The sequence below is a fragment of the Pristis pectinata genome, chromosome 5 (genome assembly GCF_009764475.1).
Source record: "Pristis pectinata isolate sPriPec2 chromosome 5, sPriPec2.1.pri, whole genome shotgun sequence".
NCBI lineage: Eukaryota > Metazoa > Chordata > Chondrichthyes > Rhinopristiformes > Pristidae > Pristis > Pristis pectinata.
The window spans coordinates 78,211,040-78,238,582 of NC_067409.1; the positions used below are offsets into that span (position 1 = coordinate 78,211,040).

Here is a 27,543-nt window from a genome sequence, read left to right on the forward strand (position 1 = left end):
AACCCAGGTTCAATTCCAGCTGCTGTTTGTAAGGAGTTTGTACGTTCTCCCCATGTCTGTGTGGGTTTCCTCCCACATTCCAAAGACATACGGTTTAGGAAGTTGTGGGCATGCTATGTTGGCACTGGAAGCATGGCGACCCTTGCGGGCTGCCCCCAGCACACTCTATGCAAAAAGATACATTTCACTGTGTGTTTTGATGTACGTGTGACTAATAAAGAAACGTTAATTCCTCAGCGTTTATTCCAGTGAATTGCCTCTCAGGTCCTGGGTCTGAGACGTTACTCATTTCACCGAGGATTGTAAGGCTATGAATTAGGGATTTTTTTAAATAAGTTATTTGACCTTAGTTTTTTTAAACTTGTGTTTTTAACATTTTTATTAAAATTCTATGAGAACATTTTAAATTGTTACCCTCAGTTTTAACAGATTTTTGATGTCAGAGGCATGAAAAAGACATTTAAAAGCTATTAAATTACCCTCTCAACTTCGATAGCTGGCAAAACTAACTATGGGACAACAGATGCAAGAAACTGCAGATACTGGAATCTGGAGCAACAAACAATCCGCTGGAGGAGCTCAGCGTGTCAGGCAGCATCTGTGAATGGAAATGGACAGTTGATGTTTCTGGTTGAGACCCTTGATCTGGACTGAAAGCTAGAAGGGAGATGGCCAGAAAGGGTGGAACAAGAGCTAGCAAGTGACGGGTGGATCCAGGTGAGGAGGGGTGATAGGCAGATGGAGGAGGGAAGAACGGAAATAGCGACACAGAGGCTGGGAGGTGACAGGTGGAGCTAAAAGTGGCTGCAGAGGGACTTTGCAGGCTGTCAGGGCTGTTTTGGAGGCAGAGCGTTCTCGCTGTATTCCTGGAGACCCTCCTGCCAGGCCAGTGGAGTTGCTTCAGCCAACAATATGGGTCCTCATCAAGACAAGTTAAGTATGGATGTGGGGAGATCAAGGCTGGTAACTCTAAGTGGTGGGGCCAGGTGAGCAAGATCTGCACCGACAAAGTAAATCGTTTTTTTTTCTTGACAGAAGATTCCATTTGTACTAGTTGTTAATTTAACTGTTTGATCCAGTAACTTGGAGCTTGCATATTCAGGGAAGTGATATTTTTTAAAGTGTAATGTAACTATGTAACTATCCTTTAAGTGTGGTTGAGTCTGATCTGGTGTTAGATTGTCAAACGGGTGTATATCCAATAACTCCATCTGCACAAGATATCAAAACGTGATTTATAACAGACTTTTAGAACATTTGTTTTCTTAACACACATCAAGTTTGATTTCCAATGTCTAACAATTTATATTAAAAGTATTTTACACTGACTAGTTTACACTCACATTTAATATTTCCATCCACGCAAATGCAAATGTTTGAAATAGATAGTGGCTAAAATAGGCAGTGGCTGTCTCTAGAGAAAATGTTGAACAAATCTTAACAATTTTGATGAGAATGTAGATGGCATCGTTGGTAAGTTTGCAAATGACACCAAAATTGGTGGTGTAGTGGACAGTGAAGAAGGTTGTCTAAGATTACAGCAGGATCTAGATCAGCTGGGAAAGTGGGCAAAGGAATGGCAGATGGAAGTTAACTTGGACAAGTACAAGTGTTGCATTTTGGTCAGTTAAACCAGAGCAGGACTTGCACAGTAAATGGCAGGGCCTGCACAGTGTTGTAGAAAAGAGAGACCTTGGAGTAGAAGTGCATACTTCCCTGAAAGTGGTGACACAGGAAGACAGGGAGGTGAAGAAGGTGTTTGGCATGCTTGCCTTCATTGGTCAGGGCACTGAATACAAGATTTGAGATGTCATGTTACAACTGTACAAGACATTGGTGAGATGGCGCTTGCAGTACTGTGTGCGTTTCTAGTCATCTGACTATAGGAATAATGTCATTAAGCTGGAAAGAATGTAGCGAAGATTCAAAAGAATGTTACCTGGTCTGAAGAGCATGAGTTATAAGAAGAGACTGGATAGTCTGGGGCTTTTTTTCCTGGAGCGTAGGAGGCTGAGGGTTGACCTTATAAAGGTATATAAAATCATGAGGGCATAGATAAGGAGAATAGTCAGTCTTTTTTCCAGGATAAGGGAGTATAAAACTAGAGGGCATGGGTTTAAGTGACACCCATTTAAATCTAATGGGGGCCTAAGGGTCAACTTTTTCACGCAGAAGGTGGTGGGTATGTGGAACAAGCTGCCAGAGGAAGTGGTAGAGGTGAGTACAATTACAATGTTTAAAGGACACTTGGACAGGTACGTGAATAGGAAAGGTTTGGAGGGTTATGGGCCAAGCATAGGCAAATGGGACTAGCTCAGGTAGGCAACTTGGTCGGCATGGATGAGTTGGACCGAAGGGCCTGTTTCCATGCTGTATAACTCCATGACTCTAAATAGAACAATTTTTCTTGTATACCTGAAATAAAAGTTGATAGCGTACTTTAAACAACATTCAACACTACACAAACTCTCATCCCCCAATATACCCACATTGTGCAATGTGTCCTGCAAAATGTCCTGTGAAACACCAGTGTCAACACATTGTCTGAGTTGTCCATCTCTCACTTATTTACACTGTGCACAAAAAGGTTAGCAAAAATTTGATGTACATATTTATCTTTAATCAAAAAGGAAAATCTCTTTTGTCCAGTCATTAGAGTTATTCGCTTTCCCCAAACTATATTTTACTCAAATCCCAACCTAGTCCTACATAATTTATAACATCTACAGTTTAACATGCATGTGAAACAATCAAATAGCAACTAAAAATGTCTAAGTAATTCTGAGCTTTTCTTGACAATAAGTACAAATGGGAAGTGAGATTGATGTTCTCAACTTATCTAAGATGTCCTCGCCTCGATAGGAGAGAATAGTTGTGCGTCTTTAAAAGCTTATTGGTACTATTGAATCTGATAGATTTAATATCATTACAGCTTTTTTTTATTATCACCTGATTCCTTACTAATTCTTTGACATTCATGTGAACTCATTTGCAAGACAGCTATCATCATCGAGTGTGGATTTCTGCCACAGAAGAGGCATCTATCTCCTCCAGCAAGATGATGAAAATTGTATTCTCTGCCCTTTAGACAGGTTTCATTAACAGACAGAAATGCATATTTGTTTTCAACTCTTTCTGATATGACACTACATATGCTGATTGCAAGACACAGCATGTGTGTGGCACAGTGTGATGGTTTTAGGCATTAATCAGTTAATATAATAGCCTCAATGCTACCTCCAGTAGACAGTTCCCTGTCTATTAATTACTATTCTCCCCACATTCCCATCTGGTCACCCCAGATTCAACTACCCACCTACAATGCACATCGAAAGTTTTTTCCTAAGATAAACTTGTACATGACCATATTCAACAACATTAACGGGCTTACTAAACCTTTATCTCATCCTGGGTTCAGAATGTTTACCATAGAATTTTGATGAATCAGAATCAGGTTTATTACTGACTTATTTTGTGAAATTTATTGTTTTGCGTTAGTACTACATTATAAAGACATAAAATTACTATAAATTACAAAATAAATAAATAGTGCAATAAAGGAATAACAGTAGTGTTCATGGACCATTCAGAAATCTGATGGCAGAGGGGAAGGAGTTAAGTGTGAGTCTTCAGGCTCCTGTACCTCCTCACTGATGGTAGTAACAAGAAGAGGGCACGTCCCAGATGGTGTGGGTCCTTAGTGATGGATGCTGCCTTCTTGAGACACCGCCTCTTGAAGATGCCCTCAATGGTGGGGAGGGTTGTGCCTGTGATGGAGCTGGCTGAGTCTACAACCCTCTGCAGCCTCTTGCGATCCTGTGCATTAGAGCCTCCATACCAGGCTGTGATGCAACCAGTCAGAATGCTCTTCACCGTACATCTATAGAAATTTGCAAGAGTATTTGGTGACATACCAAATCTCCTCAAACTCCTAACAAAGTAGAACTGCTGACTGCCTTCTTCGTGATTGCATCAATGTAACTGATGATTTAGTACATTCAGCTCCCGTTTGCCATTAATTTGTAATTGATGTATTGATCCAAATACATTGTGGTGTTTTAATTTAGGATTAAACCATCAATAAGACAACTGTGCCCAATCCTCATGCACACAACATTGAGGACTGAACAAGTATTGGAGTATGTGGAGTTGAGTTGTTTGGGCTTTAAGGGTTGGCAATAACATGTGTTCAATGGGCTATGAATGTAGGGCTGCAGTAAGTGACAGAGATACGGAGAGGTAAAGGCACAAAGGGAAGAATGGGAACTTTGGTCTGATTTTGCTTTCTAGTAGAAATGGAAGAGTTCCAAGTTTTTGTTGTAGTACAAGAGTGGACAACAAATCTTTATCTCAGCTAAAGTTTTTACTGAAGAGTATTTTTAATTTTATATCTTATTCAGTGTGGTGACAAGTCAGGTGGTGGATGTGACTCTACTAAAAATAACACAGTACATCTGTAGCATTGTGCTATTGTGATAAGTAGATTTTTTAGAGCTCCCCCTTAAAAGAATACTGAGTAGATAATTGTTTAATTGGGCTTCTCCTGTTTATCAGACAACTAATTCAGGCAATTGCATAAATAAGCCACTCCTGCCAAAAACCCTGCACGTGTATAACTGTTAGCTTGCTGTTTGCCCAGTTGAATACAGCTTTAACTTTTTCCCCTTCTGAGTTTTGCTTTCCATTACAGACTATGTTGGAGTCCATGGTTGATGCAGCTGAAGGACTCTGCCCTCATGTGATGAAAAAAGCCCACCTGCGGCAGAATTTAATAGAGGCCTCCACCGAGAAAGTTTCCATCCCACGGACCTTTATCAAGAACGTTCTGCTTGAGCAATCAGGCATCGATATTCTTAATAAAATTAGGTATTTTAACATTTGATTACATTCTACATCTGTGGTTGTCTGTAGAGTACAGTGGTGTACTATTTACAACAGGCAGATGAAGTCATTTAACATTTAAAACTTTGGGTACGATGAGTTTAAAATCATTTATTAAAACACACAGGAAAATGCCAATAATCCAGCATTCAATTGTTCGGAAATCCCGATGGTTCAGCATCTGGTTTATTAGTCTGCAATGTGAACCAGGGGGCCGGACTGTGGGCAGGGTGCGTGGCTGGAACCAGAGTTAGAATCTGAGACACCAGGGGTCAGAAATGTGGCTGGGTTTGCAGCAGGAATCAGGGTCTGGAATGCTTTTATACTTCCTGCTCCCTTTAAACTCACCTGGTTCACTGGAAAATGTATTATACTGCTGTGTAACATGTTTTTAAAATAGTGAAATAGAAGTTCCTTTGGGTGTTACCACAATGCATGAGTATGTCACTGCCATCATGGACTTTATCAGCAAGTGTGTGGTGGACTGTGTACCCTCCAACTTTGTCCCACCAATTTTTCTCTCAACAACTGGTGGACTGTGTCTCACCAACTTTTACCGATGCACAATAGAAAGCATCCTATCTGGATATATCATGGCTTGGTATGGCAACTGCTCTGCCCAGGACCGCAAGAAGCTGCAGAGAGTGGTGGACACAGCCCAGCAGGTCATGGACACCAGCATCCCCTCCTTGAACTCTGTCTTTACCTCTTGTTGTCTTGGTGTAGCAGCCAGTATAATCAAAGACCCCACCCACACGGGACATTCTCTCTTCTCTCCTCTTCCATCAGGTAGAAGATACAGGTGCCTGAGGGCACGTACCACCAGACTTAAGGACAGCTTCTACCCCACTGTGATAAGACCATTGAACGGTTTCCTTATACAATGAGATGGACTATGACCTCACGATCTACCTTGTTGTGACCTTGCACCTTATTGCACTGCACTTTCTCTGTAGCTGTGACACTTTACTCTGTACTGTTACTGTTTTTACCTGTACTACATCAATGCGCTTTGTACTAACTCAATGTAATTGCACTGTGTAATGAATTGACCTGTACGATCAGTTTGTAAGACAAGCTTTTCACTGTACCTCGGTACAAATGACAATAATAAACCAATACCAATATTAATAGAAGTAACATCCTGGAAATCTGCTAGTGTGGCACTACCAAAGTCTCAAAGGTTTACTGTGGAAAATTTGCTACAAAGGGGTAGATGCTGGAGGAACATTTCTTCTGGCTTGGAAATCTAATGCTGAGGATAATAGTGTCAGGATAAGGCTGTGGAGCTTTGAGGTGAGGAACTATTTCTACAAAATGTTGCAAATCTTTGAAATTCTCTGACTAGTTGGGCTGGTGATAATCCCATGCTGAGTATGTTCAAGACAAAGCCTGAAAGATACAGGTGTTCATAGATTTACAGAAGGACTGTGTTCCTGAAGAAAATTTTGCTAAGTGAAATTTTGTAAATTATAAAGGCTGAGCAAAATGCATTGTGGGTTGTTTGGTACAACGTATTCCCGTGGGTGGACAGTGCTATTCTTTAGAGTAAAAAAATAGGTTTGTAAATCAAGGATATGTACCCTAAAGATTCAGTGGCGTTATAGCAGAAATGTGTAAGTAGAACATTTGTTAATTGAGGAACACCTATATTTAGATACCAAAAGAATTAAACAATTATGGTGAAAGTGTGGGAAGGTAGAGTTGAGGTAGAAGAGGTCATAAACTTATAGTGGAGTGGGTTTGAACACCCTACTTCCCATATTCCTTTTCTTCCTTGTATTTTTGAATAATTATACTTAAAGCTAGATTGTAATTTTTTTTGAACTTGTACTGGTGGTTTGGAATTGATAAATCCATCCAACCACCAGCAAAATTGACGATCATAAGAATATATCATAGAAGTTGATGAGTTTAACAGAAAGCACCTTCTGTTGTCATTTTGAGTCACAGTATAGCTGTTTGGGATGGATCTTTTGTACTGTTTTGAACCATCGAAATCAGGAAAATTCCAGTCAATGTAGCATTTACTGGATTGTGCAGAAAAAAAACCCATATCACCTATCTGCTCCCGTGTATTTGAAGTATGGTTATAAAGCAAATCCACTTTTGCAGGAAAACTTGCATAACTAAACCTATATTTCCATGCATATATAAAATTTGTGTCCTTGAGGCACTGCAAATCACTCACACCTAATTTGTGTACCGGAACCTTTCACAATCAGTGATGAGGTAAGTAACCAGATCTCACATTGCTATTTAGCAAACAGGGATACAACCAAATCATGTCATTCTGCACTGTTGTTTGTTGCTCTATCTCACTACAGTGCTGCATTATCCCATTCTGCTTGTGATTTCATTCCATTCAATTACATATAATATACAGAAACAGACCATTTAGCCCTGCAGGTCATTACTAACAATCATGTTTTATTAGGGCCTCCACCCAACTTTCCTCACCTAAATCAATCAGTGAGACCCATACTCTACTACTATGTATCCCTGTCAGCTTCCCCTTAAATTTGTCTGTACTGTTCCTTCAACCACTCCCTATGGGAGCAAGTTCCTCTTTGTCACCACTCTTTGCATAAGGAAGTTTCTTCTGAATTTTCTCTTAGATGTTTTGGTGACCATCTTATAATGAGACCTCCCAGTTCTGCTCTTCCCCACAAATGGGAACACTCGCTCTACCTCAAAACCTCACATAATTTTGAAGATCTTTATTAGGTCACTCCTCAGATGCTTTTTCTGAGGTGTTCGAATCTGTCCATTAAGTGAAATTCATAAATGCAGTAAACATGTCTTAGTTGCATATTTAATGTCTCTGTGGAGTAGTTTGAATTGCAATAGATTTGAAGGAAAAATGTTGAAGTCCAAGATTTAATTCATGGTTATTCTTTAATATTTGTGCAACAGATTAAAAGACAGTCTTTTCCACATTTGAAGTGTTGATACAGATACTGCACATACGAAATTTGGATTTTCTGGGCACTGAGGGGTGTGATTTATTTCTGCACAGAATGATCAAATTCTAACCATCAATAGTAATCCTGATACAAAGTTCACATAATGCATAATTCTACAAAGGCTTTCTATTGATGCATATAGTTTAATCTTTTTTTTAAAAATCCATCTTGTATTTTTAAACAAAAATATATTTTTATATATGCATTTATAGGGTAGGAGTTGAGATGTTTCTGTTAATAGGAGAGTCTTGAACGAGGGGACAATCACAAAATGAGGGGATGGCCATTTAAAACTGAGGTACACAGGAATTTCTTCTCACAGAGGGAATGAATCTCTGGAATTCTCCACCTCAGCAGATTGTGAGGGCTAGATCACTGAAGGTATTTAAATAGGAGATCAGATAAGTTTTGGAAAGATTGGGGAATTGAGTGTCATGTGGAAATGGCCCAGAGGAGGAATTAAAGCCTGGGACAGGTCAGCCGTGATATTGAATGGTGGGGCAGGCTTGAGGGGCCTGGTGGCCTACTCCTGCTCCTGTTGTGTTCTTGTGAAGCAAATTTGTGACATTCCTTGGTTTTAGGGTTAAATCCCAACAGTTAGAATGAAAGGTTCACCCTCCAGTCACTGAGTGACCCAGCCAGACTTACTTGTGGGGTTTTACCCAGTTCCTGATCCAAAACACCTTATAATTTCACTTTTAATTGAACATACTCTTTGAGGGAAGTGAAAATATGGAACAGGAGTGATCATGAGTTTAACTTATAGGGAACTTAAAGACTTAAGAAAATACATCTATGTAAACATGATGAGTTCCCCAAGTTATAGAAGATGATTGAATTCTGTCTGTTATCTTTCTGCAATTCTCCTGCAGTGAAGTCAAGCTGACCGTTGCATCATTTCTGTCTGATCATATAGTAGATGAAATCTTGGAAGCACTATCAAGCTCACAGCACAAACTGGTAAGTGGCAAACCTACAATGTTTGACTTGTTCATCACTTACTTGAATACTTTTAATGAGAAATGATAGATAAGATTTTGAAATTTGGTTAGAAGGACCATGAAGTACAACCGTAGTTTTGCATCTTGCTTGTAATAATATTTCCACTGCCTATGGTTTACTGTGTGTCACTTCACTGCAATGATAGTTAGGCTTCTGGCAGTATTAGTACAAATAACCACTTCCTTTCCCAACTTAAGTTTAGATATAAGTCTACACATGCAACTAAATTAAATAATGCTGGTTCATGCAAGAGGAAATCTTGCAGCACAGAAGCTGTAATGGTCTTGGGCACCAAGCAGACTTGGTCCTGATTAGTACTTGAGAATATGCAGTCATGGAGTTATAAAGTTTACGTCACTGAAGGAGGTGTCTATGCTGTTTGTTTTTACTGGAACAATTCATAAATTATTTCCTCCATCTCACAATTTCCCATCATTCTCTTTTTCTTCAATTTAAATATTTATCCCCTTTATTCCATTTTATACTTATAAAGTCATCTTGTCAAATTATCGTAATTGATCTTCATGAAGTCAAATGTCAGTGGAACAGCATCAGCTTGAAGCAAGTTGAGGAGTGGTGTTGGGAGTTGTCAAAACTGGACTTGGCAGTACATAATTTTGAACCTCTACATGTCCCCTTGGGGTTCAAATGTGGTGCCTTCTCTAAGAGCCATGGCATTGAAGTTTTCTCCAAAGAGTAAACTGAATTGTCATTCAACATAGCCTTTATGTAGTTGTTGGTCAAGGAAGCAAAGACTCTCAGTCAAGCCATATGCTGCTTATGTAGCATTCTTCATAATTCCATTTGCAGTGAATAATTGTGAGCTGTTTAGGGTTCTTGCAGACAGCGTCTTTAAATTTGGTGGACGGGGTAGTTGGATCGCATGCTGGTTCAGATGAGCAGACTTACAATTTGTTCAGTTTGTGGTCTCGCACTGAACCAAGAGTAACAAGAATCCATCCCCTTTTCTCATTAACTGGGTTTGATACTTTCTTTATACCTCTTGAAGTAGTTTCAGCACCACTACTGAGAAAAAAAACACAGCACAGTTCAGACATCCCCAGACAATTAGGACACATTTGATGCAATTCATGCAACGATGATATGATATGTATATTGGTACTGCTCTTGAACCCTCTGATCCTGTTTAAGCTAAGCAGACACATGCCCAATTAGTATTCAGGAGACTTTGCCGGAATACCAGGTGCAGTATGCTTTCCCTGGAGAGGAGATGAACACCTCCAGATCATTCTGCCAAATGTTACCTGTGATATAAAGCATTTTGTAGCAACTATGATACTTAAATGTTTGCAGGAACCTTGTAATTAGGTCCCAGAGTTTGACTTTAGAGTACAAGCTGTGCATACATCTTTGAAATAATTTGCTTTGCTCTCAGGCTCTCTTATTCTACATTGCAAGCTACTTTGTGAAGTATTGTGGTGAAATGACATTCATGAAAGTTTACTTTTGAGTTGAAGTTTGCTTTGTGCAGTGCAGTGTTTCTCTTTTCCCTTCGATCATCGTACTGAATGGCCCTATAAATGATGCTCATTCTATACCGCAACCCAAGTTTTCAGTATGTTTTTAATATCACTCTATCAGAGAAATATACAGTTACAACAAAAATGCTAAACATTAGAATAAATCCAAGAGCTATCCAAACATTGATGAAGTTCCAAGCACCAGAATCCTAGTGAAGAAAATTTGTTAGACCGGGAGAGAGATCACTTCAGAAGAATGTCCCTTGCATTTTGATACCAGAATTGCTACATGTAACTTGCAAAAGATTGAATTTTCTGTTGTCACTGATAACCATTTATTTTTCAAATCATTTAAAAAGCAAAATACATATCAACTAATTCAATTGTAATGTAGTTTTCGTTCAAAGTATGGATAGTTCTCATGATTCAGTAGTTAACCCATATGTATATTTAATTAAATTCAAGTTTTGTAACTGTTTTTAGTTGATGAATTGAAAAGGCTAGATTTGAATCACTTCAGATGCACCTCCTCTAGGTGGATGGTGACATGTAATCCTGTTAATTATCAGGGTTTCATTTGAATCTCCATAGACAGAATAGAGCAAAAGTCTTGGTCAACATTCTCAAGTAGAAACGCAGATCTGAAATGTTCTGCTTCCTGGAGGCATGGATGGAAAATGGTGAATTAACAACTGTAACATAAGGAGAATAAGCATTTGTGGCAACAGGGTTGATGAGGGGGGCCGTGGAAAGGGATGGAGCAGGCAGGTGATATTTGTGAAGATAGATGAAGCTTGGGAGTGGACTTGAAGGGTTACCAGCTGTAGCCTCACGGAAAAGTGAGAGGGGAAAGGAGGAATCATTGGTGGTGCAAGACTATTTTAGTAAGAAAGAAAAATGAATACCTACATTTATGTAGGCACCTTTCACACCTCGGCCATTGCAAAGCACTCTCCCGCCAATAATATGCATCTTTTTGAGTGTGGTCAGCTTGTCAAGAAACCTGGCAGCCATTTTGTATCTGCTCCCACTGATGGTATAGTAATAATTGCACATTAGTCTATTTTAGTGATGTTAGTTGAGGGATGGATGTTGGCCAGAATACTAAGATTGAACAGTGCCTTTCTTTACAAAAGTGGGATTTTTTTGTGTCCAACTGAGAGACCGTTGGGTTAGCATTTAACCAAGGACAGAACCTCTGGCAGAAATTGTATTGGGTATTGAAGCAGAAGTTGTGGATGCTGAAAGATCATTAACAATACTTAATCATCATTAAGATATCCTTAGGAATATTTATAGAGTTGTAGATTTACACAGCATGGAAAAAGGGCCTTTCAGCCCAACTCATCCATGCCTAACAAGCTACCTTCCTGAGCTAGTCCCATTTTCCTGAATTTGACCCATATCCCTTCTTGCCTTTCTCATCCATGAACCTGTCCAAATCTCTTTTAAACATTGTAATTGTACACTCCTCTACCACTTCCTCTGGCAGCTCACATACCCACCATTTTATATTGGTTTTGCAGTATTATGGATGATAATCACATCGGCTTGAGAGATTTGAGTCAGCAAGGCCAGCTTAATAAGAAGAACAAAGAAGAATAAGAGGGGATCTTATAGAAACATAAAATTATGAAAGGAATAGCTAAGATAGAGGCAGGAAGGTTGTTTCCACTGGTAGGTGAGACTAGAACTAGGGGACATAGTCTCAAGACTTGGGGGAGTAGATTTAGGATGGAGAGGAGGAGAAACTGCTTTTCTGAATCTGTGGAATTCTCTGCCCAGGGAAGCAGTAGAGGCTACCTCATTAAATATATTGAAGGCACAGTTAGATTTTTGCATAGTAGGGGAATTAAGGTTTGTGGGGAAAAGGCAGGTAGGTGGATCTGAGTCCACGGCCAGATCAGCCACGATCTTACTGAATGGCGGAGCAGGCTCGACGGGCCAGATGGCCTACTCCTGCTCCTATTTCTTATGTTCTTATGTCTCAGTGAATAACTGATTTAAGGCTTAGTGTGAGATCTGATTTTTAATTAAAGGAGGCAAGCCTTCTATACCATGGAGCGTGATAGTATTACAATTGCAAGTACTGGACATACCACTGAAAATTTAATTGTCACCACAGTGTCCATATGTATTAAAGATTGCTGCTTGCATTTTGGTATCTGAGAAAATTATTCTGTTTTATCTCCACCCAGTTTTATCAAGCTTCAATTTTGGCAATTTAAATAAAAGTGGAACTCAAAACTGCAGACCCCATATTACTAGTTGCTGCAAAGCTACTTTTGACTAGGAATGAGGGGGTTGTTGCATGTAATGCTCCAACCCTTTGTAGCGCATGACAGCCAAGATACATTCTTTGATATTTTACGCTTGCTGGGCATTTCCTTTCTGTTCAACAGGCAGAGATACAAGAGGATTGCTTGTGTAGTAATCTCATACCCTTGAGTGCATGCCTTGCTGAAAGCAATATTTTGTGACAACACCCTTGGCTGGGATTCAAATTGTAAAACATTTAAACAATTCCAACATTGACACCTTGCAAAACCTTTACCATTTCGGACTGTAAAGAGACATCTTGCCCTCTCTTAGATGTAACTTGCTTGGACACTCCCTTACAATAGAGCTGAAGTTCTTCCTAATAATAATAATTAGTAATCTATAGGATTCCATAATTATCATGCAAGAATCATTCTGTTCAGAACATGGACAGCAAAAACTAATTTGCAGTGTATATCACTTCTTGTTGATGGAATATTTGCTCTTAATTCATGGGATAGGCCAACCATCTCACAAAACGCGGAAAGCCACTGCCACGGCAGGAGTCCACAGAAATAGAAGTGCTGGAAGAGAAGACAGCGAAGCGACTAGCTGTCACTGCTGAGGAGCTGACAGAATTGGAGAGGCTGGAGGAACTCGATACCTGCATGGTAAGCTGATACCATATTGAATCAAACCCTTTGTACATTCTGTCAATTTTACCCACTGCTGGGAGCATTTATTCTAAAGAACAAAGTATATAAATTTGATTTTTTTAAAAAAAGTCAACGCTGAATGTATTCTTTGCCTTCAGTGAGGCTATTTGCATTGCTTGGATGCTGAAGATACATGAACTTACTGTTTTGAACAATATTATCCTGGTGACAGAATGCAAGGATGGCAATATCCTACTTATCCACTGCAGTACTATATGTGGGTAAGATCCTGAAATTCACTTATATCAGTAGGAAGCGCTAATAACTCCCACAACAACATGAGTTGTCTGTAGACTTGGGAAAGTATTTAAATAAACTAACCTTTTATAGTTTACAGTGCCCTTGTTGTTTTATTTAAGAACTACCTATTAAAGTTAGTGACATTGAGCCTGTTTGACAGCATTACCAGTATTCCCAGCCACATTCTGAGAAGGATAATCGTCATTCAGCATGTTATCAAAACAAGGTTAGAGGTGAGTTATGATTGTGACCCCAGTAACTGATTAATAGAGAACTGGAGTATGAAGCTCACAACAGAAAACTCTCCCAATACATGTCAAAGAATTCTAATACAGTTTGCAATACAGTCTTATTTTTATACAAAAATTTTATAACTAAGTGTGCTTCTATATTTAAAAAAGAAAGATGCACCTAAAAGAAGCATGTTTGCTTCTGATTGATCCTAATTTCATGGCTTAAATTTTCCATATTTGAGCTTCATCTAATTAAATCATTTGCCAGCTGGAGAATTGCATGTCAAGGCATCAGAGTCCTTCTTGGTGATGTTACTACTCAAGATGCAACTGGGGTCCAAATGCATGTTTAGAAATTGGCATCAGTGGTGTTTGTACTTAACGTTCCTCCGCTAGTAATGTTTAAGAGAATCAAATAATTTGAAAATAGTGAACGATTTGATCAGTATGCAATTTCTATTATTAGTTTTAAAAAGTGAATAGTTAGTTTGAGAAAGAGAAGAATCCTCGTTAATTGGCATGTTGAGAGTTTTACTGTAGATTCTGGTTTATTATAAAGAGGGTCAAATCCCGCATAGCACTGTTTATGATGTATGCATGTGTTGATGTGAAGAGGAGTATTATTCTAAGCTGATGGAATATTGTAATTTGCCTTGAGCCTTAAAGCAGTTTTGTATGTGTGTATTTGCACCAGAAGTTGCCATCGGCTTCTTTGTAGGCAGATTACTTCAAGTGCTATGATTTCACCACTGATCACAAAATCGAGCTGTAGTTTTGTTATAATCTACATCAGTTTTGACAGTAGTAAGTAATTAAACAATTTTCTGTTATTGGAATTCTCAGGGTGCAGGGTCTGTCTCCCAGAGAATATCTTCTTGAGTGTGAAGAAACGGATGTGGTTCTTGGAGCATTAATCACAATACAACATCCACAGTTGTCTTAATCTGTCCCATTGCACAAGATTGAAGTTGGAGATAGTTGGTTTGCTTTTCACACCTCAACGGTGCTAAGGTTTTTAAGGTCTTAACAGTGAGAATAGGCTTTCTACCTTAATTACCTTATGTATAAAAATTGCTGGGTTGGAGATATTGTTAAAGTGGGAGTTGAGTTAGATAAGCTGATTGAAGTACATTAGGTGCCAGTACTAAAAGTCGTGCTCAAAATTTGGCTTTATTTCTTTGAGTATGCAAGATGGAGACGTTTTACATTTTAAGAGGATTGGGTAGAGTATATATGAGAAAATTCTTTCTTCTGTGAAAGGAATCAAGAACCAGGGAGAACACCCTGAAAATTCAAGTAAGGCAATTTGGAATGAAGTCAAGAAATGCTTTTCCACATAAAACAATGGCCTGCTTCTGCACCCATTAGCTAAAATTATGCGATATGAGCATCAGCATTCCCGCAGGACCTCTTTGTGGTTAGAAGGTTTTTTCTGAATAATCCACAGTTTTTCCATCAGCCAAGGAGACCAATACTGTTGAGGATTGGGCAGGTATATTTGACTGAGTTGATTTAATGGACACCTTTTGATTTCTTGTCACTTATTAATCTTGATCAACCCATACTCCATTTGGTTGGGTGTAACACGTTTTTGTGAACTTTGAAATATATAATGTCATTTTCCCCCTCCATTCTCCTGGTGTTAGCTAATGAAGGAACACTTTAATTTAGTCAATAAATTCACATGGACTCTTTCTTCATTTGCTACCTATTTTTCCATTGCTAGTGATTTAATTCTGAATTAACTATATTTTGCAGCATTTATTTACAATTTTTATTAATTAAGGTTGGTCATTTGGAAGCAACTTGACAGACATAATATTGTATGAACCAATAAACAATCTGCTGGAGGAACTCAGTGAGTTGAGTAGCATCTGGAGGGGAAAAAAAGGGGTTGTCTTCGTTTTGGATTGAGACCTTGCATCAGGATTGCAGCCTGCAATTCCTTTTCCCCCTACAGATGCTGCTCGACCTGCTGAGTTCCTCCAGCAGATTGTTTCTTGCACAAGATTCCAGCATTTGCAGTCTCTCTTATGTCTCCATAACATTGTCTGAAATAGATCCATCACTTGGGATGCTGATAGTGTGTTAAGCTAATGCTCAGTTAAAATACAACCTCCTCTTCCAACTACACACACAAACTTCTCTCTTACTTTCCAGCTACACACACAAAATGCCCTCTTTCTTTCTAGTCCTGATGAAGGGTCTCGACCCGAAACGTCGACTGTTTATTTCTCTCCATAGATGCTGCCTGACCTGCTGAGTTCCTCCAGCATTTTGTGTGCGTTGCTCCAGATTCCAGCATCTGCTGAATCTCTTGTGTCTCTTCTTCCATCTACCAAATGCAACATCAATCATAATGCCATCAGACTGATTAAGTAAAATATGAGCTGTTTTCAATTAACAGTCTAAAACCCAAGCTGTCAAATCAGCTACAGCAAAAGAAGTGACATTAATGAAAAGTGAGTGCAGTAATGAAAAAGCATCTCAGCTTCACACGTCTGACCGTTCATGAGCTGTATGAGTTTATAAATTAGTCCCTTTTGTGTGAGTCCAACATTGCAAGTTATAGAATTTCTTTTCCAAAAGAATAATTTGATTATTTAATGGAGAGTCATACAAATGAGAGCAGTCCTCAGTCTGATCTTTGAATTGTACTGCGTTCCCTCATTTTAGTCATGGCATTAATTTAATCATTGTAACCTGTTTATGTTGCTGGGCTATGGAGAAAATGCCAGCCAGTGTTTCAAAGTTGAGTTTATTGTGCAATGAAAAACTTACTTGCGGCAGTATCACTGACACATAGCATTAGAGATGCAACATTCACAACAAAAACATAAATTAAGCATAAATTATATAAAATTATACAAGAAAGAACACAATTTGAACAAAAAAAAGGTCCATTGTAGTGCAAAGTGGTCATAGTGTTGCTGTACTGAGGTATTGATTAGGATTGTGCAGGTTGGTTCAAGAACCAAATTGTTGAAGGGTAGTCGCTGTTCTTGAACCTGGTGGTGTGGGACTTAAGGCTTCTGTACCTCCTGCCCATTGGTAGCTGTGAGAAGATGGCATGGCCCGGATAGTGGGGATCTTTGATAATAGATGTTGCCTTCTTGAGGCAGCGCCTCCAGTAGATACTTTCAATGCTGAGGAAGGATGTCCCTGTTATGTATTGGGCTGAGTCCACTACTCTCTGCAACTTCTTGCATTCCCGCATCTTGATGTCAGCATCAGCATGTTAATTGTCCTTATTGATAGATGCTGGGTTGGTTTAGCACTGACAGGTAAATTTTGTGATGGCTAATATGCAAAATTTGCACAGTCTTAAACAAAAAATTCATAAGCACATTTTTAAAAACACAGTTATGCAAATGAGAATAACTCTCTCTGTCCCCCAGCCACAGAGTAAAAAGCAGTAGGGACCATTTCTAGGTTATTTGGTATCATTCTGGCAATTCATTTGAACACTTTCTTCAAGGGTACGTGGGATGATATCCCTTGTGTAGCACTCCTTGTGGAACATCACAGGAGCCCCTGAGCCACGATGTCTTGGGAATGTCTTTGTGGGGCTCTCCTGGGATCACCTGGTCTTTTCAGGGTAGCACTGGACTGGGATGGCCATCAGGTAAGTTCCTTACCTTGAGGTTCCCACCCCTCCCCACCCAACCTCCACAGCCATACACTGTGCTGACATACCGTACCCCACACCCCCACGATCTGGAGGCTTTGGACCTGGATGATCACCCCCAACACTCAACCCTGCACTCTCCCAACCCTGTGATGCCTCCAACACTGGACCAGACCGCACACCCCAAATCCAGATCTTCTAGTCCTACAGCCTGCTGAAGCTCCCAATCTTCAACCACCTCAGAACCTATTCCCATTCCCATCCTCTGCCAACCATCCGAGCTTTAGGATGTAATACTTCTCACCAGCTGATCTCCTCCCCTTTTTTTTTATTATTTCTGGATCATTGTCAACTTGGTAATACTAACAATGGAATGCACATCCTATAAAATTAGTAACCTTGGGCTGGTCTTATATAAGTGGATCACCTTGTGGAATTGTGTCCTTAGCTCTTGCAGTGTTTGAAGCCATACTGTACTGGCAGTATAATTTCACAGTAAGGGCAGAGGGCATCTGAGAGCTCATGAACAAAAGTGTCAGTGGTGTGTCTCCTTAACCCATGAACATTGACCATAGAACAGTACAGCACAGGAACAGGCCCTTCAGCCCACCATGCCTATGCCAACCATGATGCTGATATAACTAATCCTATCTGCCTGCACATGGACCATATCCCCTATTCCCTGCCTGTTCATATGTCTATCTAAATGCCTCTTAAATGACGTTATCATGTTGTGCTATCATCTCCCCTGGCAATGTGTTCCAGGCACCTGTGTAAAAATTAAAATTAATTTAATTTCATATAATTGTATGAGGTTGCCCCTCAGTCCTCAATGCTCCAGAGAAAACAATCCAAGTTTGTCCAACTTCCCTATAAAGCAAAAAAAAGAATAAATTAAAAGGAAAATGTTAAATGTGCCAGATGAATTTGCGACATTGCAGGAATGAGACAACAGTTTAAATTGTTCAGTTTCTTTGCCAGAGAGTTGATTGGCACGTCATTAAAATGAAACTTGCATTTTTAAGTATGAGTGGCAAATTTAATAAGCAATTACTGTGCAAATCTAGCAAGTTCTTAAAAGTAACTAAGAGGTTGAGGGCAAGGCAGCTTTTATGTGAGGCAGCAGCAAATTGCCTAAATTAAAACATTACATTTTGGTATAAATAATACTGTTTAATTCTTCTGTTGCTTGAATAATTTAATTCTTGACAGGCAAATTAATGGTTTTTCGTTAGTGGCTTTATGCTAATCTATTGGAAGTATGTTTTGAAAACACAAAAGATTGTAGAATACTTGAAAGTACATGCTTGTCACTTCTGTGCCGGTGATGGAAACAAGACTGCTATAAGTTCAGTTTGCTGTCATTACTCCAAATGAGGAACCATTTATTGCATTGAAAATCGATTCATTTTCCCAAATCATCGTGGCATTTTCACGGTGGTTTTGATTCCTTGAGGCAGTAGTTTGGAATACTTCATCATTAAGTGCATTAGGCAATTTACCTGCCATGGGTGGAAAGGAATAAAAGTTCACTAGTGGAGAGTAATGATTTCCATTTGTGAACGTCACTAATCTCCTGGAGATTGGAAGTGACACATTTACTTTTCACTGTAATGTCAATAAAAAGTTATTTTCTCTGACACCATTGCTATAGTTGTGCTGTAAATTCAGCCTAAATTCAGAGTTGAAGCTGCAACTAATAGCACTAATGAGCCTCTTCTGAAATAACAGCAGTGTGAAGTGTTGATCTACTTTACTGCAGAATCAGTGTTACTCTCATAACTTTTGCTTGCTGGAAATATTTAGCAGAGTAATGCTAAATTTGTAATATAACTCGACAGTGAGATTCACTAGCAGGTCTCCAGCCTGTCAAAAGACCATTATTTAAAACATTCTGTTGTGTAAATGCAATTTTAAGAGACATTTTGACAGAGTACCACATTTTAGACTTATTAGCAAAATTGAAGCCTGAGGTATTGAAGGGGGAAATAGCAGCATGCATACATAATTGAGGAACAGTGTTACAGTGATTGCTGTTTTTTTGGACTGGTGGGAGGTATGCAATTTAGTTCTTTAAGGTTTAGTATTAAGATTACTGCTGCTTTGATATACGGTAATGGGTTTCCTCCAGGTGCTCTGGTTTCCTCCCACATCCCAAAGGTAGGTTAATTGGCCACTGTAAATTGCCCCTCGTGTAGGTGAGTAGTAGGACCTGGGGGGAGTTGATGAGAATGTGAGGCAAATGAAACAGGACTAGTGTACACTTAGTGTAGTTGACTGCTTGATGGTCCAGTATGCACTTAGTGGTCTGATGGGCCCATTTCTGTGCTGGATGACTCTGACTTGAGAAGAACACAGTTTGAAACCTGCAGATAACACAAAACTTGGGAATGCAGTAAGCCTTGAGGAAAATAGTAGAAGATGTCAAGAGGACATAGACTGGCTGTTTGAATAGATGGGTGCAGGGCAGGTTAAACTCAGCACTGAAAATTACGAGAATGAGTAGAAGCAATAAATTCTGAATACCACTGTTTTAAAAGGGGTGCAAGGAATGAGACACCAGCACAGATCTCAGTTCACAAAGCAGATGGAGTTTGCAAACTTTCACTTTGACCTTATCGATTCTTCCCTGGTGCTGTGGTTTTCTCCCACATCCCAGTTGTTAGGTTAATTGGCCACTGTAAATTACCCCCCTGTAGGTGGCTGGTGGGCAAATCAGGGTAGAATTGATGGGCAGGTGTGGGAGCACAGGTTGCAAGGAAATAAATAAGGGAATGGCCTTGAAGGGATTGCATTGAGAACCAGCATGACAAGTCTATGATCTTATGTCATCAGGAAATATGGAATAGCAGCTCGGAGTGCATAAGGTGGGAAATTGTACTAAACCTGTCAAAAAAAATAATAATAGAGCCTCTAATGGAATGTTGTTTTGCATCTAATTCTAGTCTCCGCTCTTGACAAGGGATATGAAGACTTAAAGAATGCTCAGAACAGGTTTACTCAAATAGTTTCAGAAACAAATGGTAGACTTGGGGTTACTTGCCATGGAGCAGAGAAGGCTAAGACGAGATTTAATAGAGATGTTTAAAACCATTGACACTTTCGATGAAGTAAATAACGAGAAGCTGTTTTCAATGACTTGGAGGGAAAAGTGTTGCTGAGTCATGGGAAAAGAATGGGACAAACTGGATTGATCTTCAGAAGAGCCAGTGAAGACTTGTTGGGTCAAATGGCCTCTTTTTGCTTGGCTATTTGTGATTCTTTGATTTTGTGATATCTTATTCAGGAATTCTTTGGTACTTAAGTTAATATAGATGGTTAAGCCTCAGTCTTGATAGCAAAGGCAAGATTATTTCAGGTGTTATTAACAAGATAAATAAATGCTTTAAGTTTGAATTTGTAATTTTACAAATCATGTACGAAATGTGAGTGTTGGCTGCAGTACTGTACCTAGGAATAAAACGTTTTAAGACATGTTATTTAGAGTTCCAGCAAAAGCAGGACAGGATGTCTAGTATTGCCTAGCAGTCTTAAGTTGGATCACTGAGCGAACTTCGTACAATAGGGACATTTGAATCTAGAGTTTTCCCAATCAGTGAAGGGTCCATTACTTTGTATGATAAATCATATGCAAGTTTTCCAGAATGTAACATTTTATGGCACAGCTTTTCACTGAGGTGGGAGTAGTTGAAGGATTCCACAAAGATGAACTTATCAACCTAGCTTTCACCTCCCTTTCCTCTCACTAGCAGTCCCAGTTCTGTCATGAACTTATTCAGAATGGCACCAGTGAGGTCATGTTCTCAATCCCTTGTGGAAGGAAATGACTAAGCCAAATATTTAATTTCAGAATTCCATTTATATGTTAATGCTGCTTTCAGTCTTTCAATGTCTGATGCTCTGTATGGCCTGCTGACTTGATTAATCATACTGAATATTGGTGAAATGTTTTAGTAATTTTCATTGTTATAGCTTAAACCTGGTCAGCAAAGCCTCTTTATAGTTTGTTGCCTTTTGTGTGGCTTCTGAAGCTTTGAATGTTAAATAATTATTTTGTGCTGGTTGCCCTTTCTTTCTGAAATACAAAACCATATTCATCATGTCTTCTCTTTCTTCATTTTCTGATTTCTCCTTTTGCTGCATGGAGACTCTCTGCTGTACCAGTGTAAGTATTACAGTGCTTACTCTTGGCCAGTTTGCTTTTTCTAAAAAAACTCATTTGCTTTTGAATTATATGTAAGTCTCAACTAAAATGTGCTCTAATTATGGGCTAGAATGAAAATTGGTATAATATATAATGTATGTGTTAAGTGATTATTAAAGTTTGCTTTTGCATATTTAACAACTTGTTCAGAGATTTTATTGCAAGTTCAGTTTTTGCTTACCCTTTGAAAAATTGTTGCCAGTTTCTCTCCAGCCATCTTCCATATAATTGCCTTTTCCTAACATGCAGGTCCTTTCCTTATGCTATTCAACAACTAGATTTAACAAATAAAAAAGAAACAGTTATTTGGTGCCTTCGATAACCACAGTGCATTCTGTAGTACTGTAAAGCAATGAACTACTTTTGAAGTGTAGTCCCTGCTGTAATGGAACAGCCAATTTGTCTAAGTTCCCATAAACAACAACAATTATTTGTATTCAATGCTGAGGGAGAAATTTTGGCCGGAACACCTGAGTACCACCTTGATTCCTGCTTCTCCTCAGTTTTATGTCAGCTTTACGGGGGTAGGCAGTGCCTTGATGTAACATGCTATCCAGAAGAAAGCAAGTTCAGAAATGAAACACTCCCTTGGACCTGCACTGGAATGTCAGCCTAGATGTTCCTTGAACCACTGTATCCTGTTCCATAAGCAAGAGTGCTTTCTCCAAGCCAGGCTTTTGAGTGAAGGACAGGCTAGGAGCACAGGAGACTGAGAGGTGATTTTATAGAGGTTTCTAAAATCATGAGGGGCATAGATAGGGTGAATGCACATAGTCTTTTTCCCAGTGTTGGGGAATCGAGAACTAAAGGGCATAGGTTTAAGATGCCCTCTAGTTCTCAATTAAGAAAGGGGAAGGATTTAATAGGAACTTGAGGAGCAACATTTTTACACAAAGGGTGGTATCTGTGTGGAATTAGCTACCAAAGGAAGTGGTTGAGGCAGGTACAATAGCAACTTTTAAAAGACAGTTGGACAGGTTTGGAAGGCTATGGGCCAAATGCTGTCAAATGGGATTAGCTTGGATGGGGCATCTTGGTCGGCATGGACCGGTTGGGCCAAAGGGCCTGTTTCCATCCGAGGTAACTCTCTGACTCTATGAAGTTGCACCTAACCAGCCCTTGACAGCGCTGCTTGCTTTGCATGCATTCCTGGAGGTTTGACCACTTGATGTTTGCTCACATAACACTTTACAGTTTGCAAAAATATTGCATTTATTCTGTTGGGCTCCTTGCAGTAGAGTATCGTTGTTCATGGTTTTTTGACAGTAGTTGTCGCTTAACCTTTTCTGAGAACTGGAAGTCTGACCTTAAAGGTTCACCTTAAATTTAAAAGGCCTGGTTTGTGACTCGTTTGTTTCTCCCTTTTAGACCTAATCGCAAAAACAGTCATGTTATGCTGCCAGAACTTGCTATCAGAATAGCACATGGGAAAGGCAGGAAGGTATACTTGTTCAGCATCGGATTCTGAAAGAGGCACTGCCTGGCTGCAGTTGTATCTAAAGTTAAATCACTGAGAGATCAAGGAAAACTATACATCAATTTAGCATTCCTACATTAATGTATCTGATCTGTTCCTGTTAATCTGCACGCAATACCAACATTCACGACTGCTCATTAAGAACATTAACCAGAAGCAGGAGAAGACCAAATGGCCATTCAAGCCTGCTGAACCATTCAGCAAGATTGTGGATCGTAAGCTGATAAATCCCAATGCCTGATAATATGCACTGAAAGAGGTATATATGATATTAGTGCATGTGTTGGTTGTCATCATTCAAGATTCTGTAGATTAAGAAATGGTTCCTGCAAATTGGAAGGTGACAAATGTAACCTCACCATTTAAAAAAGGAGGAAGAGAGAACTGCAGACTGGTTAGCCTGACGTCAGCAGGAGGGAAAATGCTAAAATCTGTTACACAGGAAAATATCAATGGGATTGGACAAAGTCAACATGGCTTTGAAAGGAAAATCACATCTGACAAACTTGAATGCTTTGAGGATGTAACTGGGTAGAATTTATACAAAAGAACAAGCTGATGTGGTGTATTTGGATTTTCAGAAGCCCTTTATAAAATTGCATATAAAAGGTTAGTGTGCAGAATTAAAGTAGATAGGACTGGGGTAATATACTGCCGTGGATTGAAAATTGATTGACCAACAAATCACAAATGTGACACCCCTGTTTAAGAAAGGAGCGAGGCAAAAGACAGGAAATTATAGGCTGGTTAGCCTGACCTCAGTGGTTGGTAAGATTTTAGAGTCCATTATTAAGGATGAAATTTCAGAGTGCTTGGAAGTACATGATAAAATGGCACAAAGTCGGCACGGTTTTGTTAAAGGGAAATCCTGTCTGGCAAATCTGTGAGAATTCTTTGAGGAAGTAACAAGTAGGTTAGACAGGAGAGTCAGACGTCATTGCTCCTGTACTCAAAACCTCTTGCAATAAAAGCCAACACAACATTTTCTTCCACTGGTTGCTCTATCTGCATGTTAGCTTTCAGTGACCGGTATGCAAGAACACACTTCCCAATCCATCACCATTTAAATAACACACTGCCTTTCTGTTTTTCTTGCCAGAGTGAGTAACCTACTTTCATCCAAGCTGTACTGTATTTGCCATTAACTTGCCCACTCATTTGCCTAAATCACCTTATTTGTCTTTGCATATTTGTTACAACCCCATCAAGTTGGTAAACTGCTCTCTCCCCGTCCCTTTTCTCTCTTCTCCTGATCTACCCAGTTTCTCCTACACCTACCCCAGCCCCCCATCACCCTGTTTCTTTCCCCTCCTCCACCCACTCCGTCTGCCATCACCCACACACTCCTCCCACTGGGTCCCCCTCCCCCTACTGTTCCCACCTGCCCCCCCCACCTCCCTTATTTGATTCCATGCTCCACCTTCCTCTCCCATCAGATTCCATCATCTCAGCCCTTTGCTACTGCCCCCATCACCTCCTAATCATCTCCCAGTCTCATTTGTTATTTCCACTCTTCCCTCCTCTATCTGCCTATCACCCCCTCCCCCCCCCCCCCCCCCCCCCCCCCCCACCTATCACTTGCTGGCTCTTGCTCAACCCCTTCCCTTCAACTCTTTATACTGGCTACCTCCCCTTTACTTTTCAGTCCAGATGAAGACTGTCCATTTCCCTCCGCAGAGGCTGCCTGACCCACTGAGTTCCTCCAGCATCTTATTCTGCCCCTTCAAATTCACATTGTTGACAAACTTAGAAATATTACATGCAATTCCCTGATCCAGATCATTGATTTATATTACCAATTATAGAGGGCCTTGCTGAGACCATACCATGAGTATGTGGTTTTGGTCTGCTTGCCTACAATAGGAAATACTTGCCTTAGAATGGGTTTAGTGTGCATTCACCAGACTGATTTCTGAGATGGTGGGACTGTCACCTGAGGAGGGGTTGGGATTGACTAGAATTTAGAATGAGACAACTTACTGAGATGTACAAAATTCTGACAGGGCTTGACAGACCAGGATGCAGCGAGGATGTTTCTCCTGGCTAGGGTATCTTGAACCAGTGGTTACAGATTAAGGACACGGGGTATGATGTTTAGGCCTGAGATGAGGAGAAATTTCTTCACTCAGAGTGGTGAACCTGTGGCATTTTTTAATGAAGAAGGCTGTGGACTCCTAGTTACTGATTAGATTTCATACAAAGGTAGATTTCTAGACACAAAAAGCATAAGGGGTCTTGGGAATGAGTAGGAATATGGTATTGCGGTAAAGGATCAGCCACAGTGAATGTGGATCAAAGGGTCAAATGGCCTATGCCTGCTGTTTTTTCTACGTCATTATATCCTTTGCCTTAAGTCCACCTTCCTGCCCAGATTCCCTATCCACTGATTCCTTTAGCTCCTCCAATATCATCCATTAATCTCAGTCTTGAATATAATTGGAAAAAATGGTATCAGAATATCAATGAGCACATGCAACAAGATTTCCCATTCGGCTAAAGATTTGGCAGTTGAGCCTAAGGAGGTAATGGTTATGAAACAAATTCCATGTCCCTCATTCAACATTCCTCATGTTAGGACAGGACCAGAGGCACAGTATCTGCCTGTTTGAGCTGGTAGACTTCGTTAACTGGAAAGGAGTTAATTGGCATAGTATTGAGTTACTTTCTTGGGAATGTCAACCACAGAATCTAGTGCTGTGAAAACAACTCCTAATCTGTTATCATGCTTCAGACATCTCTGTTTACTGCTCTTCACCTCCATCTGCAGAATGTACTTGCATTCCAGCTATTTGTTTCTAATTAGTCATATACTGTTAGCTTGCTCTGGTATGATACTATTATCACTAATGAACCAGGCTACAGAACAAGAGAATGAGGCCAAGCTGGAAATCTTGGTATGAAGTCCCTGTTTAGCAATAACACATCTACATCCCTGGACCCCGTTTCTGCCAGCCTACAATTCTTCAGAACCAAGAGTGTCATTAATGATAAAACTTGTACTCTCCAGAGACCAGTTGAAGATGCAGCTGACTCTTGTTAAGTGTTACACTGAACATTTGTGAGATATTAGGGTAGTCATATCAAGAAAGATTCTGCATTCTGTTTGCATGTAAATACAAAGCTCAGTCAGTTAACTATTTGAGCTCTTGTCTGGTGAAACTCCAAACCACACCTGAGATAATTCAATGCAGAGATTTGCTGCAAATCATTTTCTTCAGCTTTACTTCCCAGCTTCTTCACCTTTGTCTTTAAACAAAAGTGCCAGACGTCAATGAACTGCCTTCTCATTGCAATTGAGACCTACTAGTTAATTGCTTCTGTATTGCTATACCTTCCCCTAAGCCCACCAAGCTAAATCCAGAGTCAAATCTTGTGTTTGTGGCTCCTTGAAGATCACCCCCCTTCTTTTCCTGGCATCAGGCTGACTGACATTGTTAAGGATTCTGTCTCCTCGGGGCTAGTTTCCTCTTTACTTTAAATCTCCTGTGATTACCCCTCAAAAACAACAATCTTTGTCCCTTTGATTCTTGCTGGTTGCCACCCCAGCACTAAGATCCATCTCCCTTCCAAATTCCTTGAATAATTTCCCAAATTCCTGCCTATATTACCTGGAGGGTTTAAATCATCAAAATCAGGTTTCCGTCAGAACAGCTTTTTATCAGTGTCTCTATTGACGTTCTGTTCGATTGTGGCAGATGTTCAGTTCCAACCTGTTTCTCACCAAACTGCCTTGGTTCTTGATGTGGATGACTTCAGCACCTCATCCCCATTATCCAAGCTTTGTGAGACAGAGCTCGCTTTGTTCCATTCTTACATGTTTATTCTTGGCAAGACAATCACCAGAAATGGTATCCTTCTTGTAGAAGCATGGTTATCTTAAGAACCCCTCAATATTTAGGAAAACATTGGGATTTTCTTTTCATCCTGAGAATTGAATCACCTTCCTAAATCCCATATGGACTGCATCTGCTCTCACAAATTGAAGTGACGGATTTGTCATTGTGCTTCTCAGAGCTTTTATGTGAAATCTTTGTGCCAAAGAGATGCAGACCCACTGCTTTACTGAATATGATACCAGAATTTTAAAATTCATCTATCAAAAACCCAAAACTACTTAATGAGAAAAGGGTATATATTGTCACCAAGTATGTCATTATAAGCCACAAAGGGGTTACAGTTGTTTCCTCAGTCTGTCACCAGATGATGTACTGTACACATGACATTTATTGCTGGTGCCCTCTTTCCTGGGGGACACTGAGTTGATGGGTATCTAGGTGATTTGGTTTCTTCAGGTAGATGAGAAGTCAAACCTTTTGGACAATTAATGCCTCACCTGGGATTGGTATTTGTGTGAAACAATCTTGTTGCCGATACTAAAATTTTTATAAGACATTCTTTGTTGCTCTTTTTTGTCTTTTAGATTTGGGGCAGTTCATTCACTCCTGCGGGGCTTTCT

General features: G+C 39.8%; 1 protein-coding gene across 4 annotated transcripts in view; it reads left to right on the forward strand.

Moving 5' to 3' along the window:
* The window catches only part of LOC127570627 (F-actin-uncapping protein LRRC16A-like), a 261,851-nt gene that overhangs the window by 198,682 nt on the left and 35,626 nt on the right, over window positions 1-27,543 (forward strand). For 3 of the 4 annotated variants that reach the window (XM_052016361.1, XM_052016362.1, XM_052016358.1), the window contains exons 27-30: window positions 4,691-4,866; window positions 8,720-8,807; window positions 13,111-13,260; window positions 21,554-21,571. In XM_052016361.1, coding sequence (XP_051872321.1) covers window positions 4,691-4,866; window positions 8,720-8,807; window positions 13,111-13,260; window positions 21,554-21,571 — 432 coding nt within the window. The remainder of the gene's footprint in view (window positions 1-4,690; window positions 4,867-8,719; window positions 8,808-13,110; window positions 13,261-21,553; window positions 21,572-27,543) is intronic. The other variant, XM_052016360.1, reaches the window with a different exon arrangement.